Source organism: Plectropomus leopardus, chromosome 8, assembly GCF_008729295.1.
Source record: "Plectropomus leopardus isolate mb chromosome 8, YSFRI_Pleo_2.0, whole genome shotgun sequence".
Taxonomy (NCBI): domain Eukaryota; kingdom Metazoa; phylum Chordata; class Actinopteri; order Perciformes; family Serranidae; genus Plectropomus; species Plectropomus leopardus.
Window position 1 is genome coordinate 30,458,563 of NC_056470.1, and position 15,734 is coordinate 30,474,296.

The 15,734-nt window shown below is 41.3% G+C and overlaps 1 protein-coding gene across 1 annotated transcript in view; it reads left to right on the plus strand.

Moving 5' to 3' along the window:
* The first annotated feature begins 682 nt into the window (after positions 1-682).
* Positions 683-15,734, plus strand: part of si:dkey-261h17.1 — a 28,372-nt gene continuing 13,320 nt past the window's right edge. The window contains exon 1 of the mRNA XM_042492490.1: positions 683-884. Coding sequence (XP_042348424.1) covers positions 815-884 — 70 coding nt within the window. The 5' untranslated portion in view covers positions 683-814. The remainder of the gene's footprint in view (positions 885-15,734) is intronic.

Below are 15,734 nucleotides of genomic sequence, written 5' to 3' on the forward strand. Positions count from 1 at the left end.
TGTCATGTAAATGTACCCAGACAGACAGACCTTTGCAACAGTGAACTGAACTAAGAGTGAAACTTATCTTTGCTCTCTTCAAAGCTAGACTCCATTGACAAAAACAGTAATTTTACCAAACTAAGCATAGGAGCTGCTGCTCTACAACTGCCTCAGTCAGTCAGTTTGTGTTATTGTGCGACCTGCAGAATCCAAACTAACCCTTTAAAATGCCAAAGTCACAATAACACAAACTAATTGATCAAGGCGTCCACATGAGTGCTTTAGTTCTTTTCACTGACAGACCATTAGAAAAAGCTTTTATTTGTACTTTCTTTGCTGGAGCATCACCTCAAACTTTCCTGAGGTGTAACCACATCCCCCACATAGCAGAATCAGTTACACCACAAGCCTACAAACTGTGCAAACCTCTATGAGAGAGTTCCCAACATTTTCACCAGGAAACAAAGCTGCAATAAAGATAAAGCTCAACAGGATGTCACCCACCAACATCTCCTTCTAGTGCTTGGTGTACATGTGCACAAACACACACATGCAGGGACAAGGGAGGAGATTGGGACGGTTGCGTTAGGGGAAACGGGTTAACAGCAGGCAGTTAGAAAAGGGGTGTGGAAAGAGGAGAGAGAGAGAGGCCAAAGGAGTGGGGCAGTATAAAGAGCAACCGAACACAAACCAGGCTTTATCCTGCTCGACTGTCCCGCTCACTTAGACCTCACAGGAAACTCCTAACTTCCCCCGGCCCTCACACGCTCACTCATTATCACTTTTTACTCTCACACAGTCCCACCGGCTGCGCTGAAGCTGACCAGAGAGGATGGCTGTGTCCATGTGGAGAATGAATGGGATGGCTGGAGTTCTGGTGCTCTGCGCTCTATTGCTCAGCAGTGAGTATTGTTTATATTTTCTTCTTTTCTTCCCATTAGAAAGTTATCTATCCACACAGAGTCTCATGTAAAATTTGGAGTTTAACTTTTTGCTGTTTCTTTGTTTTGGTCTCCACTAATTCCATTTTAAGCACACAGTATGTGCACATCAACAGTGTCTTTTCACACACTAGTTTGGGGGGTTTGCTTTGATGTGCTCCACCATGAGGTTGCACACAGATGCAAAGAGGCATGGTTAGCGGTGGGGTGGCTGCAGACACAAAGAGTCTGCACAGGAGTGGAAAGTTGCAGTTGAGAATAATTATGCTTTACATCCTGCAGCGCATCTGGGTGGAGCTAATATGTGTTTGTGTACATCTAAAAGGATTAAAACCACACACAAACAACACAACCTCAGAAGAAATATAATTATTATTTACACTTTGAAACCTGAGCAAATTGGTTTGTTTCTTTGATAAATTTATATTTTTCTGTAACATTGTTTTAAATATAAAATTCTCATAATTATAAATATAGTTCTTTGGACATTTCTCACAATTTTTGGATCATTTTCTAATAATCCTCTCCTTGTTTTAAGACTTATTTTTAGGGCTTTGTTTTGCAATTTTTTGGGACATATCTTGCCAAATTACTCATTGCCTCTTCCCATGTTTTTAAAAGAAATCAAACCAATTTTTCTCAGGTTTCAGAGGTTTAAATACACATGAAAAGTGTGTGACCGACAGGAAAACCGTTGTCGACCCCAATGTTAAAGGGTTAATAGTAGGATCAGTTTTGGTCCGATCTGTTGCATGGCACTGCGACTCCAGTTAGTAAGAAAAATATTAAATTTGTGTGTGGCTGCAAAGTGACCACATAAAACATGGTATGAAAACAAAGCAGCAAGGATGTGTGTGTCTGTGTGTAACAGCATAAGACTTGGATTCAAATGAAAGCCAAACAGTATGGGTGTGTGCGTCTGTGCACACACATGTGATCATGTGTGGACTCGCTGGGCAGTCCACTCCAAATCAGTCTGAGGCCCCGCTGCTAATTGCAGGGTGATGTATGGCTTGGATGGTGTTGCTGCAGGAGTAGTTGTAGTTCAGCCCCTCTGTGTAACGACTTCTGCAGAACCATTAGGGCTCCATCTACGGGCGCAGGGGCGGGAAATGTTTGGAGTGACCTTGGGAAGACTTGGAGGAGTGCTCCAGACTGATGAAAATAACTAACTTTAAAAGGGAAAAGATTATGAGGATGGTGGAACATGCTCATAGTTAGCACAATAAAAAAGGCACACCGCATACCGTCTGCATCAGCAGCTTAACAGATGGTAATTAGATTTACATGGAAATCTAATTACTCTGGGCACACCCCGTCAAGAAATGAAAGCCTCGGTACAGGGACAAAGCTGATAATCAAGCTTGTATTTTTTGGTTTGTTATTGTTGTTGATTGAAATATTCTACTATCTTACTATCTCTATAATGAGGATTTTGTTTTTGGACATTCCTTATTATGATTATAGCCATGCCCATCTGGCAGTTTGCCATATTTGCATATTGCCTATAAAAAAGGCACAGTTCAGTGATCTTGATTTTTTAAACTAACATCGGCGCAATGGTCTTGCCTCTGTTTTTAGTTTTAGCAGGCAGCTTCTGCTTTTTACTCTAACTCTGTGAAACCCAGCAAATTGGCTTCAATTCTTTCAAAAGTAATGGAAGAAGGCAATGAGCAGCCTGAAAAGAATTGGCCATAAGAATTTGCAAGAAATTAGTAAAAAGTTACAAGAAAATGACCTGAAAATCTGAAAAAAAAGAAAAGAAAAGAAAAAGACCTTAAGATGTTTTTAAAAATATTATTTAAAAAAACACCTTTTCTTTCTGTAACATAATTTCAAATATACAAAGATAAGTTTAATAAATAAAGTTTTCTAAACATTTTTTTCTATTTTTTTTGTCTTTGTTTGAAATCTCTAATAATTCCCCCAGATCATTTTTAGGGCATTTTCTTGTCACCTTAATTTTTTTTTTTTTTTGTCCTTTAATGTGCAGGACTTTTCTTGAAATGTTGCTCATGTCCCCATGCATTCAAATGAAATAAAACCAATTTTCTATGTTTCAGTGCTTGTGAAAGGCATCTGGACGTAGCACAAGAAAACTGATGTTGATCCAGGTGTTAAAGAGTTAAGAATATCACAAGGGTGTCGTCCCAGGTCCGCTGACTCATCCTCAATCCTTCACCACATCCAACAGTCGTTCTCCAATCACACAGACCTGCCACATTGTTGACACTTGTGTCCAACTGGCACTGTGGTGTGAATTTTTCAGAGGCATGGTCACACATGACTCCATAAAACAAAAATGGAAAACGTCACATTTACGCGTATGCAGTGATTTATTGCAATTACTATGATCTACAGCCGCCACTTTAACTGCTTGTCTGTGTACTTTTGGCATCTTCTGTTTTGATACATTAGGCATCACCAGCCAAGTCACGAGAGACGATGAGTCCTCAGTGACTCTTTTCACAATATAGAAGTATGTGGCTGCAGTGGTGCATGAGTCAGAGGTCTGGCCCCCGAGTACGTCATTATTCGTTCAAAGACGCACGCAAAGTCGATGTATCATGCTCGATTTTTGGCCATATTAATCGACATAAAAAAGAGCCTTTGTCAAGTCACTCTATCCTGCTTTATGCAGAGGAGCTCCACTGCACAGCTCCTGCCTTGTTGTGTCTCGTTCTCAGTGTGGAATCATTGTGTATGGAGAGGTTTAATCAGTGCCACAGCAGATTTGGTTGCAGTGATGTCATTAGATTCAGTGAAGCAAATGGGTGTGGCTGTAAATCTTAGCCAAGTTTTCAAAACGTGCTTTGCAGTATTTCTACTAAAACAAAGTCCGGTCATTAACTTTTCTTCTCTGTGTTGTAGTTGGAAACAATAGAAACCACCAAACTCCTTTCATATTACAGTTGATCTGGCAGCGTGTTGATGGGGCTGGATAATACGCAGTGTTGCTTATGGAGAAAAAGAAAGTACATTTTGGGGGATTAGACTGAGTCAAAGACAATGTAGCATCACAGAATTAGCTTGGCAGAACGTATGTTGGATTGACATACTGCAGCAAAAAGGCGATATTGTTCCAATTTTGCTTATCTAAAACTCAGTTAAAGGGATAGTTAGGATTTTTTTTAGTGGGGTTGTATGATATATTTATCCAAAGTCAGTTTATTACATACAGCAGATGTGAGTCGGCACACCACTAGTTTGGAGCAGTAGCACAAAAGCTAAGCAATGTACTGCTGTGGATGGTGGCCACAGTAAAAATGTAATATAGCAACCTAAAAAGAGCCCCACTTGAAAAAAGATGTATGGCAGTTTATGTGTACACTTTATTTGGAATATTTTCAGTCCATCAGATAGCAATTTCTGCCACAGAACTGGAGTTATTTTATCACTCTCTATAAAGCCAGACTCCACTGAGAAATACAGCAATTTAGAAGTCAGATCACACCAGCTTCTGGTTTACAGCTGCAGCATCACTATATAACATTAAGGTAAAGCAGTGAAAATATTCAAAATATAGTGTGCATTTAAACTGTTATTGATTTGGTGTTTGCTGCGGCCCACATCCACAGCAGTACGTTGCTTAGCTCCCGTGTCGATGCTCCTGCTGCTTCTTCACACTGGAGGCATGCCAATTAACATCTGTTGTCCGCGATACACAGACAAAGGATAAGTACCTCATACAACCCCACTACAAAACATCCAAACCATCTCTTTAATAACATTTGCAGCTGGCAAACTTCTTAGTTTAGAGTCGTAGGCCAGAAACAGTGATTCAGACAAACAAAAGTGCAAGGATGAGTGGATGCAGGAGAGACAGGATGAGAGCATTTGATGCTCTTGATAAGCACATGTTTAACTTTCAATCAGAGCAAACATCCCTGTTATGTATAAGCAGGCCAATCACCTCGACTCTCCGGCAAACAGATTTAGTTTATTCTCCCACTTCCCATGGCTGTCATTCAGTAGTTATGCAGGCGTGCAAATATGTAGCGCTGAAATGGGCATGGACTGCGATGTTGGATGATGTCATTCAACGCCTCTTGGAGTATGTTATAAGCTGTCGCTTTCTCAAGATTTTGGGGGAAAACCCAAGCTTTAAATCCACTCCAAAGCAAAGGGGGAAAAACATCTTGTCTTGCTCATTTCAGGTTGTCATCCACAATGAGTCTTTCTGTTGCTAAGTTTGGGCCTCAGGCGGAGCTGAATGAGCTGTGACAATTGCTGTTAAGAGATACCACATTAAACAGAGATATTCACTCGTGGTTGGGAGATTCCAATTTTAGCGTGCATGTGTTTGTGCAGAGCCGTCACTGCTCCGTAGATATCCTTGTATGACACGTGTTTAAAGGAACAGTGTGTAAAATTCAAGAGTTTGGGGATTTAGTGGCATCTAGAAATAAGGGTTGCATATTGCAACCAGCTGAAAACTCCAAACTCTCGATAGTAATTCCTTCAGTTTTCATTGTTCAGGAAGTTTTCACCAGTGCACAAATTATCTGCAGAGGTACTTCCTCTCCAAAACACACAGACCCGAACACTGAATAAAACGTCACAAATCAGTATTTTTTCCAGTGCTGTTTGTCTCGTTGGAAAGGGGCCACAAGCCCAGCAACTGCAAGTTTGTGCTCACCTTTTTTCTCTGAAAAGTTAAGATCCAGACATTCAGGAGGTTTTAACTGAGAGCCAAATTATCCACAGCGGTCTCTTCTTCTTCAAAACAAACGAACCTGGTGATATAAACTGGTAAAAACAATAAATAAAACAGCTTTACGCTACAAATCAATGTTTCCTCAACACTGTTTGGCATGTAGCAGACTGGCTGTTAGCCCAACACCTGCTGATGCATGCTCGCCTTATTTCTGCTTCAGACGGTCAGGAGATGTTTGTCATAAGCCCAACTGTCCTCAGGGATCTCTTTTTCTCCAAAACAAACAGACCAGGTGATTAAAACAGGTAAAAAACACTGAATAAAACATTTTTATGATTTTAAAAAAATCTTTGTTTTTCTGATGCTCCAAAACTATGTTGGCTTACACAAAAATGTGAATGGTGGTTCACTTGGCTCATTATATGTTAATGATAACACTGTGATTCTCATTTTCAGGTGATTACAAACTAAAAAAAACCCATTAGATTCCATTTTTGCTAAAATATCCCCCCAAATCCTACACACTGGATCTTTAATTTAATGCAAAGCACACAGACTCCTGAATGCAGAAAAAGTAAGAAACAATCTGCAGACTTAAACCTTGAGAAGAGCAGCACATGCTTTACACTGAGTAAAAAATCAGCATCTATATCTTTCTGCACCCAAAAGTGCACAACTTTGTATCTCAGACAGCAGCTTCGCCCTGCCAACATAAACACGGGCCGAATATTGCCACTCTCTTTCTCATGGCCCTCGGCTATTGACCAGCATTCTTTCAGTTCCCGGTTGTGATGATGAAGTTTGATTCACGTCATCTGCAGGAGGGTGTGGGTCTGTTTTTTTATATAAGCCTTGGCAGATAGTGGTCTTATGTCAGGCTAGGGTGTGTGTCCACTTGGGCCCAAAGTTATGGCTGAGGAGCCACGTGAGCTCGCAGAGTAATTAAACCTGGAGCCTGCTTTCTGTCAGACCTCCGGTTTGCTTCAGTGATTTCTACATTTGAAAGAGCCAGGTCAGGCTACAGCTGAAACCATTAAAATATTCCAACAAACGCCGCCTGTCACCAGTGTCCGCTCCGTTACCTCATCCGCTAGCTCTTGTCAGACATTTGCCATAATAAGGGGAGAACATTTTAAAATTTATCTCTCTGAATTATCCCTCTTCCAAAGAAAACATATTAATGATAAGAAAACAGAACCACTGTCGCCACCAACTAAATGATCATCCAGGAAAAGGAGTTGGAGGAGTAGATCATCTAGCAACAATATTTACCTAGTGAAACAATCTTAATGAAAAGCAGACGCTGTGTTAGCATTCAAATCTTCCTTTTCCAATTACTGCTGTTCTGCCGAGCTTATTGTTCCTTGTTCCCCTGGCACCCTGCTGCAATTTTACAGCTGTTGGTTTTTACCAGCATAAAGGAAAGGAGGGGGGTAAGAAAGCCCCATCCTCCTTCATTTTCAGCCCAGAAAATTTGGCGGGACAAGGCCGAGAAACTCCAGATATCAGTGCTCGGATCAAACTCGCCTGTATGTGCGGCTAATGAGCTGCCTCGAGATTACAGTGTGAATTCCAAAACAAGAACTTGGACGCACTTCCCTGCCTCTTGTGTCATCCCTGCCTTGTCACACCGACTCAAAGCAAAAAACAGAGATCCCCCTCGCGCTGATTGATCCAAGGTTATGGTGATGTCATGCCAGTGGAAAGCACGTATGGCACAAAGTGTCTGTTGGATAACCAGTCAAGGCTGTCTTTATGGAGGGGTGTACTGCAGGCATGCTCACTGCTTTGCTCAGGGGCCCTTTATGCAAAATGACAGGAGGGGCCAGTTGCAGAAGCCCCATACATGCATCAAGGATTTTAGGTCATGTCAAGGTCTTTGGATGTTTCTCAGATTTTAGGACCTTTCTAGGATTTCAGAACATTTCTAGGATCTTTGGATGTTTTTAGGATTTCACAACATTTCTAGGATTGTAGGATGTTTCTAGGATTTTAGAACATATCTAGGATTTGAGAACATGTATTAGGATATTAGGATGTTTCTAGGATTTTAGGATATTAGGGGCTTAGCTACGACCTCTGTTGGGGGTGTGGGGGATCCTCCACTGACACTTCTTTTAATAGATAAGTTATATTTTGATGCTGTCGTGTGCACTCTAGCACCCTATGTATGCTAAAAACACAAAAACAATTCCCTGTGTGAATTACTGTATTTTCATTGTGAATCTTTTTTTAAAAAATGCTTTGGGGGCCTCCAGCACCATATCAGGGGCCAGATTTGGCCCGCTGGTCAAAAGTTGAGTATCAATGCTATACTGTTTACCCTGGGGAGTAAAAGCACTTAATGAGCCTTGGCTGAGGCCTTTTGACTGCCAGAGTAATTGCTCCCGGTAATTAATGCTCGGTAAAAGCCATGTCGTTGAAGCCATGCTTTATATTTCCTAATTGAAAACACAAGGCTGTGCCCTTTAGCTGAAGGTCCTGAGTTTGGATCATTTGTACTGTATGTGTGTAAACAGCATGTTTCGGTGCAGCTTTCGTCTTTCTGAAGGCAAAACTGCAGGGTTTAGCTGTATCAGATTATAGCTATTATTTCTCAATCTTCCTCTCCCACTTTGGCTCCTCAGCCTCGATTGTATCTGAGCCAGATTGTTTAAGGCTATAGGTTTGGATATCTTTTTACAACCTCTCCCCACACAGTCTCATGTAAAAACAGCAGCTGGAATGGGTCCATGGACATCTGCTGCTGCAGCCCAGTGCTGGTTCTGACACAGAGTAGGGAGCAGCTGGTGTTTCTAGTTTTTTAATCCACTAACAAAATGGATGGACTGTTTTGGAAACAGGTTTTAAGTTTCACTGCACTGCTGAAACTATTTTAATGAGTAAATTTAGGGTTAAGTAAAAACAATGGTTTGTAGCGGCTATCAATCATTTTACCTCTTCATTCTTTGTTTTTTGTCTTTCTCAAGGGTTTTCTCAGCCTTTGGTTTTACCAACCCTGAATCAGTACATGAGGGAAGAAGAAATGTTTAAAGTTCCCCACCAGACATGTTTTTAAAGTATGTAAAGATACTCTGCAATGCTAAATATTTTGTTAAGCATGGTTTTATGACATAGAAAAGGAAAAAACTCTTTCTTCTTCATTGAGAAATTCAGGATCCAGCCTCAGGCCCCGCCCACCTCCTCTGCTTGCATGAATCAAGATGACTCGCCTTATGTTAGCCTTATGTCAGTGACACACCGAACAGATGATCAACATTAGGACGTCGTTGAGTATCTGTTGCCCAAGTTTTGAGGTATGTCCTGCACCGTTTTCAGTAGTCTGCCTTTGTCGGCTGTTTTTCGGGCGATTTAGCATCAGAGTCTGCGAAGCCTGTCATTTAGTGAAATCAGTTTGATTTGCAGTTCAACACTGTGAAGGAGAAGAGAAAGAGAAGTGAGGAGAGCAAACTAACAACTAAAGTCAATAGGGCGTGAGATTGAAACAAACTTTTTTATTAGGTAAGATTAATTTTTTAGCCATTGAGCTCTTTAGCAGAAATTGTTTGTGATTGTTTGTGTTATTGTTCACGAGCTCATGGTAAATATCCTTTGTTTTTTCATTATTGGGTTGTGTGTGTTTTAATTTGCTCATTCTTCCAGTTCCCTTTTTAATGATGAATACATACAACTGCCGTCACCTGCTGGTACGGAGAGATATTTCCTCTAACGCAGGCACATAATGGTAGTTGGCGGTCAGTTGCTGTTGTCTTTGTGGCGCATTTAAGCAGAACTTTTCTCCTTTTTTTTATATTGGTTTGAGAGTTTCAGTCATGGTTATAACACACAAATAGGCAACTAGCAGATGTATCACAATGTGTAGCGCAGTTATCATCTTTTGTTGATGTTTGGTAGCGTGTAGGATAACTGACAGTGACTGACTCAGCATGAGTGGTTGTGAAACATACATTAATATCTGCAACAGTGGGATTTTTGGTATATTGGAAGGAAGTTTCAGGGTCCATTTTACATCCAAAAACTATGCACTCTACCATGTTTACTGTAAAAACTTTAATCATGCTGAAGCTAACTCTGCTCTTTGTACTGACAGTCCGCTCTGCGCTGGAGGTTCCAGGTTTCATTGCCACTGTTGTGTCAGAGTCTGCTCCCCTGTCTTTCGTATTAATAAAGTATGTAATCTAGCTTGCCCGGTGTAGAGACATCGCCCCCTTCAAAAGAGGACTATATAGACACCTCTCTAGTGACAGATATAAGTCAGTATGGTCAAGGTCAGACATTTTAGAGGACATAAATGGACACAAAACACATTTTTGAGTCGACTTTAAGTTAAAGTGGTGTTTTTAGTAAATTATTACATCAAGCCAATATAACAGAGGACACTGCCTGTGTTTTCCCACCATGATGACAGTTAGTATGAAATCGCACTCCGGGAGTATTTGTCTGTATTCCAGTGTTATCTGTGACCCCCGGCGTGTTCGCCTCTGCAGTTCAGAGAGGTCACTGCGTGCCGTATGCTGTGACAGCCGCATCCTGTCCGAGGATGTGCACAGATAACATTTCAAACCTGTTGTTAATTCCTTTTCAGTTTTTTTCCCCCCAAAACTATCAAGTGTTTTGTTTGAAAACACCCGGGGCATGGGCACGGCGGAAAAGTCAACTTTTGTCACCCATCTGTTCAGAAACAAAAATAGTTCTCACGTTCAGAGACCCGAGCAGCGTGTCCTGGTGTCGCTGGAGGAGTAAAAAGTGGCGAAGTTGACTGTATTTTATTTCCTTGGCTACACGATTTTACAGCCCAAGAAGTTGGAAATTGTAATATATATATTGTGTGCTATGTAGACCACATTATTGCCCTCAGGATACTGTTTATGATTGGAACTTTTATTGCACCGTATACGCAAGGGGTCATGTCTCATCTAATGCTGAAACAGTTTATTGATTAATCTAATTGATTAACAAAAAGTAGACTCACATAAATCATTAATGTAGTAAAATGGTTTAATCAATAATACAAATATTGACTTGCAGTCTAATCTAGAGCTGATTCAGTTTGGTCTGGTGTATGAAATCAAACTGGTTTGATTAAATGCAAACCAGTTGGACAGGCATTTGCCATTATGACACATTCTGACAAAGTAAAAAGAAGCCTACAACAGCCACCTGTGCTGTCAGCATCATGGCACTAAATCCAACTAGTATACATTAGATTAAGCCATATGACAGCGTGATTAACGTAATATTGTGGAATTTGAAGCTGATGGAAAAGGTGTCCTAATTGGCCACGAATGACTCATGCTGTTATTTTTGTTGAACGCCCTATTTCTATTTATTCCTGTCACTTGCTTTGAAAGGTCGCAATGGACAGCTGATTCATCAAGTTGACATGAGGGATTATCAATACGATACCGTCTTATATCAGTACAAAAACCTAAATGCTGTAGCAGGGACCTAAAGGTTTCAACTAAATGACCAACAATAAGAACACCCTAGTTGCTGATGGCTATACTGTCATCATTTCCAGTAAATTTCAAAATTTAAAGTGTGTTTTTTCTTAAAAAGTACACCCAGCTTTTAAGTGGTTACAGTCTGATCTTGAGGGCACAGCTGATAGCTACATGGTTTGTTTACATGATGTTAAAGGTGCATATTTTATGATTTCAATGTTGACAGAGAGCTTGGATGATGCACAGTGCAGTGTAACAGTCGGATGCTTGTTTGATGTGAAGACTCAGTGTCATTATGGTCCACGTTGGTGCAGCTGCTGAATCAAGTGCGACACCTCGTGATGAAATTTGGTAGGCCGATCTGGTCTGGCTCATAATATCAAACCGGTTTGAAAATTTTTGTATCGGCCAAGCCCTAGTCTAAGCTTTGTTGGCCGCTAACTAAGTACACCCTCCTTTAGTGTTTCTGCCGTCCACTGAAGTGACATTTCTCCCAGTTCCAGATGAAAGAAATGCGTGAGGGGAGATTTTAGAGTCTTCTGTGGACATCTGGAAGTAGAGGACATGGATAAGTGATGAGAGGAGGGAGGGTGTGGCACAATATGACAGCCAAGGTGTTGTCTCTATAGTCTGGGTGGAGGTCAAGTCCGGAGATTTAGAGCCAAAGCCCCCCCCCCCCTTCCCAATGATGTCAGGCACTTCACAGCCTGCTGACAGTACAGCACATATGCAGGGAGGGAAAGAACTCCCTGAGGAGACTTACTGCAGCTGCTGTCCCCTGCTCATACACTGACTGCACCCGTTTAATCAGGTGTGACTGTGTTTGTCTCTGCTGCCATTCCCTCGCTCGTCTCCACCCTGAATATGAGCGCCGGGATGGCAGCAACGGTGAAAGATGGCAGTCGCAATGGCAGCTACATGTCAGGGAGAGAATGGGAAAGGCTGTGAAGGATGAGGGAGGCAGGGACATGGTTAGTGACTGAGTACCGGACCAGATAGCACTCTGAGTACGGGACCAGATAGCACTTGCACCCTCTATCTTGGATGCACACGCACAGTCTGTTTGGCTGCAGTTACTTGAAACAGGGCGATAAAAGAAGCAGAGCATTGTGTGCAGTTAACAATCCACTCATAGAGCATGCTGCTGCCTCTGTTCTAGCTAAACATGAGCTCACTGATCTAAAACCCTACGGGTCCAAAGACAAAAAGAGGTGCTCAAACCTGATGCTACAGATCCTTGTAAAAGGCGAGATTGTGCCACACTGAAAGAAAAACGCAGGGTTTTATTTTTGATCGTAGGTTTTTTTTCACAGAAGCCCTATTCACACAGAAAACCCACTAAAGAGCCACTACTGAGCCTCTTCTTTGCATTTTTACACAGAGCTTAATGACAGTGGCATCATTCTGCTCCAGTGTATGATTTTTGAATAACTTCCAAAATCGTGCAACCAAAGAAACATGACGGGCATGACCTCTAGTGTGACATATTTCATGTACCTCTGCAGCGCTTTCTAAACTATAACAAAGGCATTACATGTCAAGAACAATTTTTTAGCGTTCCTGTTATACGGCTGCTGATCTCGTCCCCTGCTCAAAGGGTAAGGAGCTCCCTATTTTCATTGTTTTTCCAATATGCAAAAATTTACGGCCGCTGTTCTTCTTCTTTGGATGAGCTGCTAACTGCCAGTAATTGCTTTTTAAATTTCCTGTGGTGGGTTGCACATATAACACGTCGTCAAACCTCATGCTCGTTCTGCCAGCTCATCCTCATCCCAAAGTCATAAAATACCACCCCTTTTGCAGTGCTCTTGGCTCAAGATCTGATGCCAAAAGCCACCTTTTGCATCTGCATGATTTGCTGCTGGACAGCGTCAGCTAAAAATGTGGCTGCCCATGATCCTGTCCTGCTGGCTGTTTATACAGACACCATTGTGGCACTGCTACTGTCACCTGTGATGGCTAAAAAGCGAAATAACTCTGTCCACCACCCACTCCATGATTGTGCCTTTATATAAAGAAATGGCGGTGCCTTCCAAAAGCGCAATATTCACGCTGTGAACAGGAGTTACTGTTACACTTCCCGTCGTGTTTGCTTAGATCCCAGAACGGCAGAAAGAAGCCCATTCAATGACCATAGAAACACAGATTTAGGAAGCTGTGTTTTCATGATCTCTGAACCCAAAGCAGACGGTAGTTCCCTTCAGGTTTTAGAAAATTGAGAAGGAAAAAGCAACTATTGAGCAGCATGGAAGCATCAGTGCAGGATGCTGAAATCAAGCTGTGTGCTGCACGATTGGACCAAGATCTCAAACTAACGAGGATCAACACACATCCTGAATTTTAGCTGCATATATAAAAAACAGTTCAGTGTGTTTGTGTGTGTCTGTGTGTTACTTTGTTACCTTGATAGCATCAGCATTTTAGACAGATCACTAACGTCCACACTCCCTTCAGAAGCTATGAACTCTACGCTCTCTGGCTGTGTGATTGTAGGTGTGTGTTCATGAACTCATGTGGGTGTGTCTGTTACTGCGTAAGGGGGAGCTTGGACGCTTTTCCCCCAGTGAGGAGGAGGGTTGAAAGGAGGCTGTCTGGCAGGAAACAGAACCACATGTAAAAACGTAAGATCTGGCTTTCAAAACAACTTTGTTATGTAAATTGATGATGAGACACAGTCTCCCCCTCCACCTTATCATCTCTCTTTTCTGCTCTCCCTGGAGTCCTCTACAGTCTGAATACTGTGGTAATATATGGCTCACCACTCGACACAGAGCTAAACCCTGAAACACTCCCATCTGCACTTATCTCATCACTGCTCCTCATGTATGCGTTAGTCCAGTCAGGGCGTTTTTATGTGTTTTTGTCTCTCAGCATTGTTATATGATTTATTTTATGCGTAATTTCTCAACTTGGATTCAAGCAGTTCAGTCATGATGTTTAATAAAGGTTTGTCAACTCTGTAATGATCATTTTTAATATATTCCACCATATATAGTCCACTACAGTAAATTGCAAAAGTTTAGACAGACTTCCAAAGGCTTAGGTTTGCTTTTTTATCAGATAACCTAATATTTTTAGGTGTAACTGACTTTAGGGGCTGATTATGTTCCCTTGGTGTTAAGCTTCGACAGGCAACTACTCACCGCTGTCTGAACTAATCCTGAGCAAATTAAATCATGAATAAACTGTAAAAAAAATACCATTATTATTACAGTCTGTTCTAGTGTTATGGTGTACTGCAGCTCTGTGTTTTATTTGACCAAGTCAAGCCACCAGGAAATGTGCCAATTTTACATAGTGGCCAAATGTGGAATAACATGTGACGCAAAATACTTTTTCCCGTTGACTTACATTGTGAAAGAGACATCTGTTTATGAATGGATTTTTTTTTTTTTTTTTAAGTTACAACCCTAAGGAATGATTCATTACACTATCAGGATTTAATTCATTTGGTCTGATCACATTTTGAAAGTCTATATTGAAAGTCTACTGAACCAATAATAACTCTTCACTTTTTGCAATTGTAATTTTGCATGAACTGCTATTGTGGAAATAAATGTTTTTCTAAAAAAATGTAAGCCAATGGGCTGATTTGCAAGTGCTAGTTAATGAACCATCACTAATGTAACTAATTTACCTGTGGGTAAACAACACACATTCAACCACCAACCAACAATACAATTAATATTTTATGTGTATCAGTGCAAATGTGTCTGTTTTGTTACATGTCTCAGGTAGCCTTTGTGAAGTTTTTTTAAATATCTTTATTTAACCTTTATTTAACCAGGTTGATCCCATTGAGATCAGGAACCTCTTTTCCAAGGGAGACCTAGCTAAGATAGCAGTGAGAACACAAAGTTGCAGATAGAAAAAGAGACAAAGTACAATTCACAAGCATTAAAATTTGCATTAAAAGTCTGAGTTAAGTTTCACCAGTAGATTTAATTTATTGCATATCTGTAAAGTATAACATATAGCTCTTCTTGCTTATGACAGGCTAGATAATATAATGTAATGTAATGGAAAATGTGTATTGAAATTCTTTTTTAAATTCTGAGGGTTGGGGGCCCCTCAATGTTGACTCCATGGCTACGGCCTTGGTTTGAAGTAGATTACGTGAGGAAAAGTAGTGTCACCCTACAGACCAGTAACCCAGTAGCTGCCACACATTCCAGCAGCATGTCAACAATCACGGCTGTGGTCTTGTAAAGCTTCATAGCCAGGGGCTTCGTGTGTTAAATATGTAAGCAGGCATGGTGCTATAAGGCACGGGAAGCATCCACCAAATTACGTTTGTCATTTGCTGGTGAGATGCCTGCCTTTGTGCTGCCTTATAATTGCTGCTGATTTGTCCAACCACAGGCAAAAAAATGCAGCATTTGAACTGTCACTCAGCATCCCTGGCCCATACTGTATCCTCTCTTTAGCCTGTGATTTAGTTCTTTACATCTGGCATGGCTGCACACCACACACCACGTCAAAGACTGGAACACCCAGACTGAAAGCTTGAAGGAGGACAGCCGTGGCAGGAAATCCACTTGATGCAGCCCAGAAGTGAAGATCAGCATTGAACCCAAAGGTTACGTAGTCTGCAGCCTCGTGCTCTCTGAGCCCATTAAAGACTCTCTGGAGAGAGACCGAGGTTGTGTTTATGGAGTAGGAGTGTTGTGTATGTTTCTCTGTGTTTGTGTTGAGACTGGAGGTCTTAAG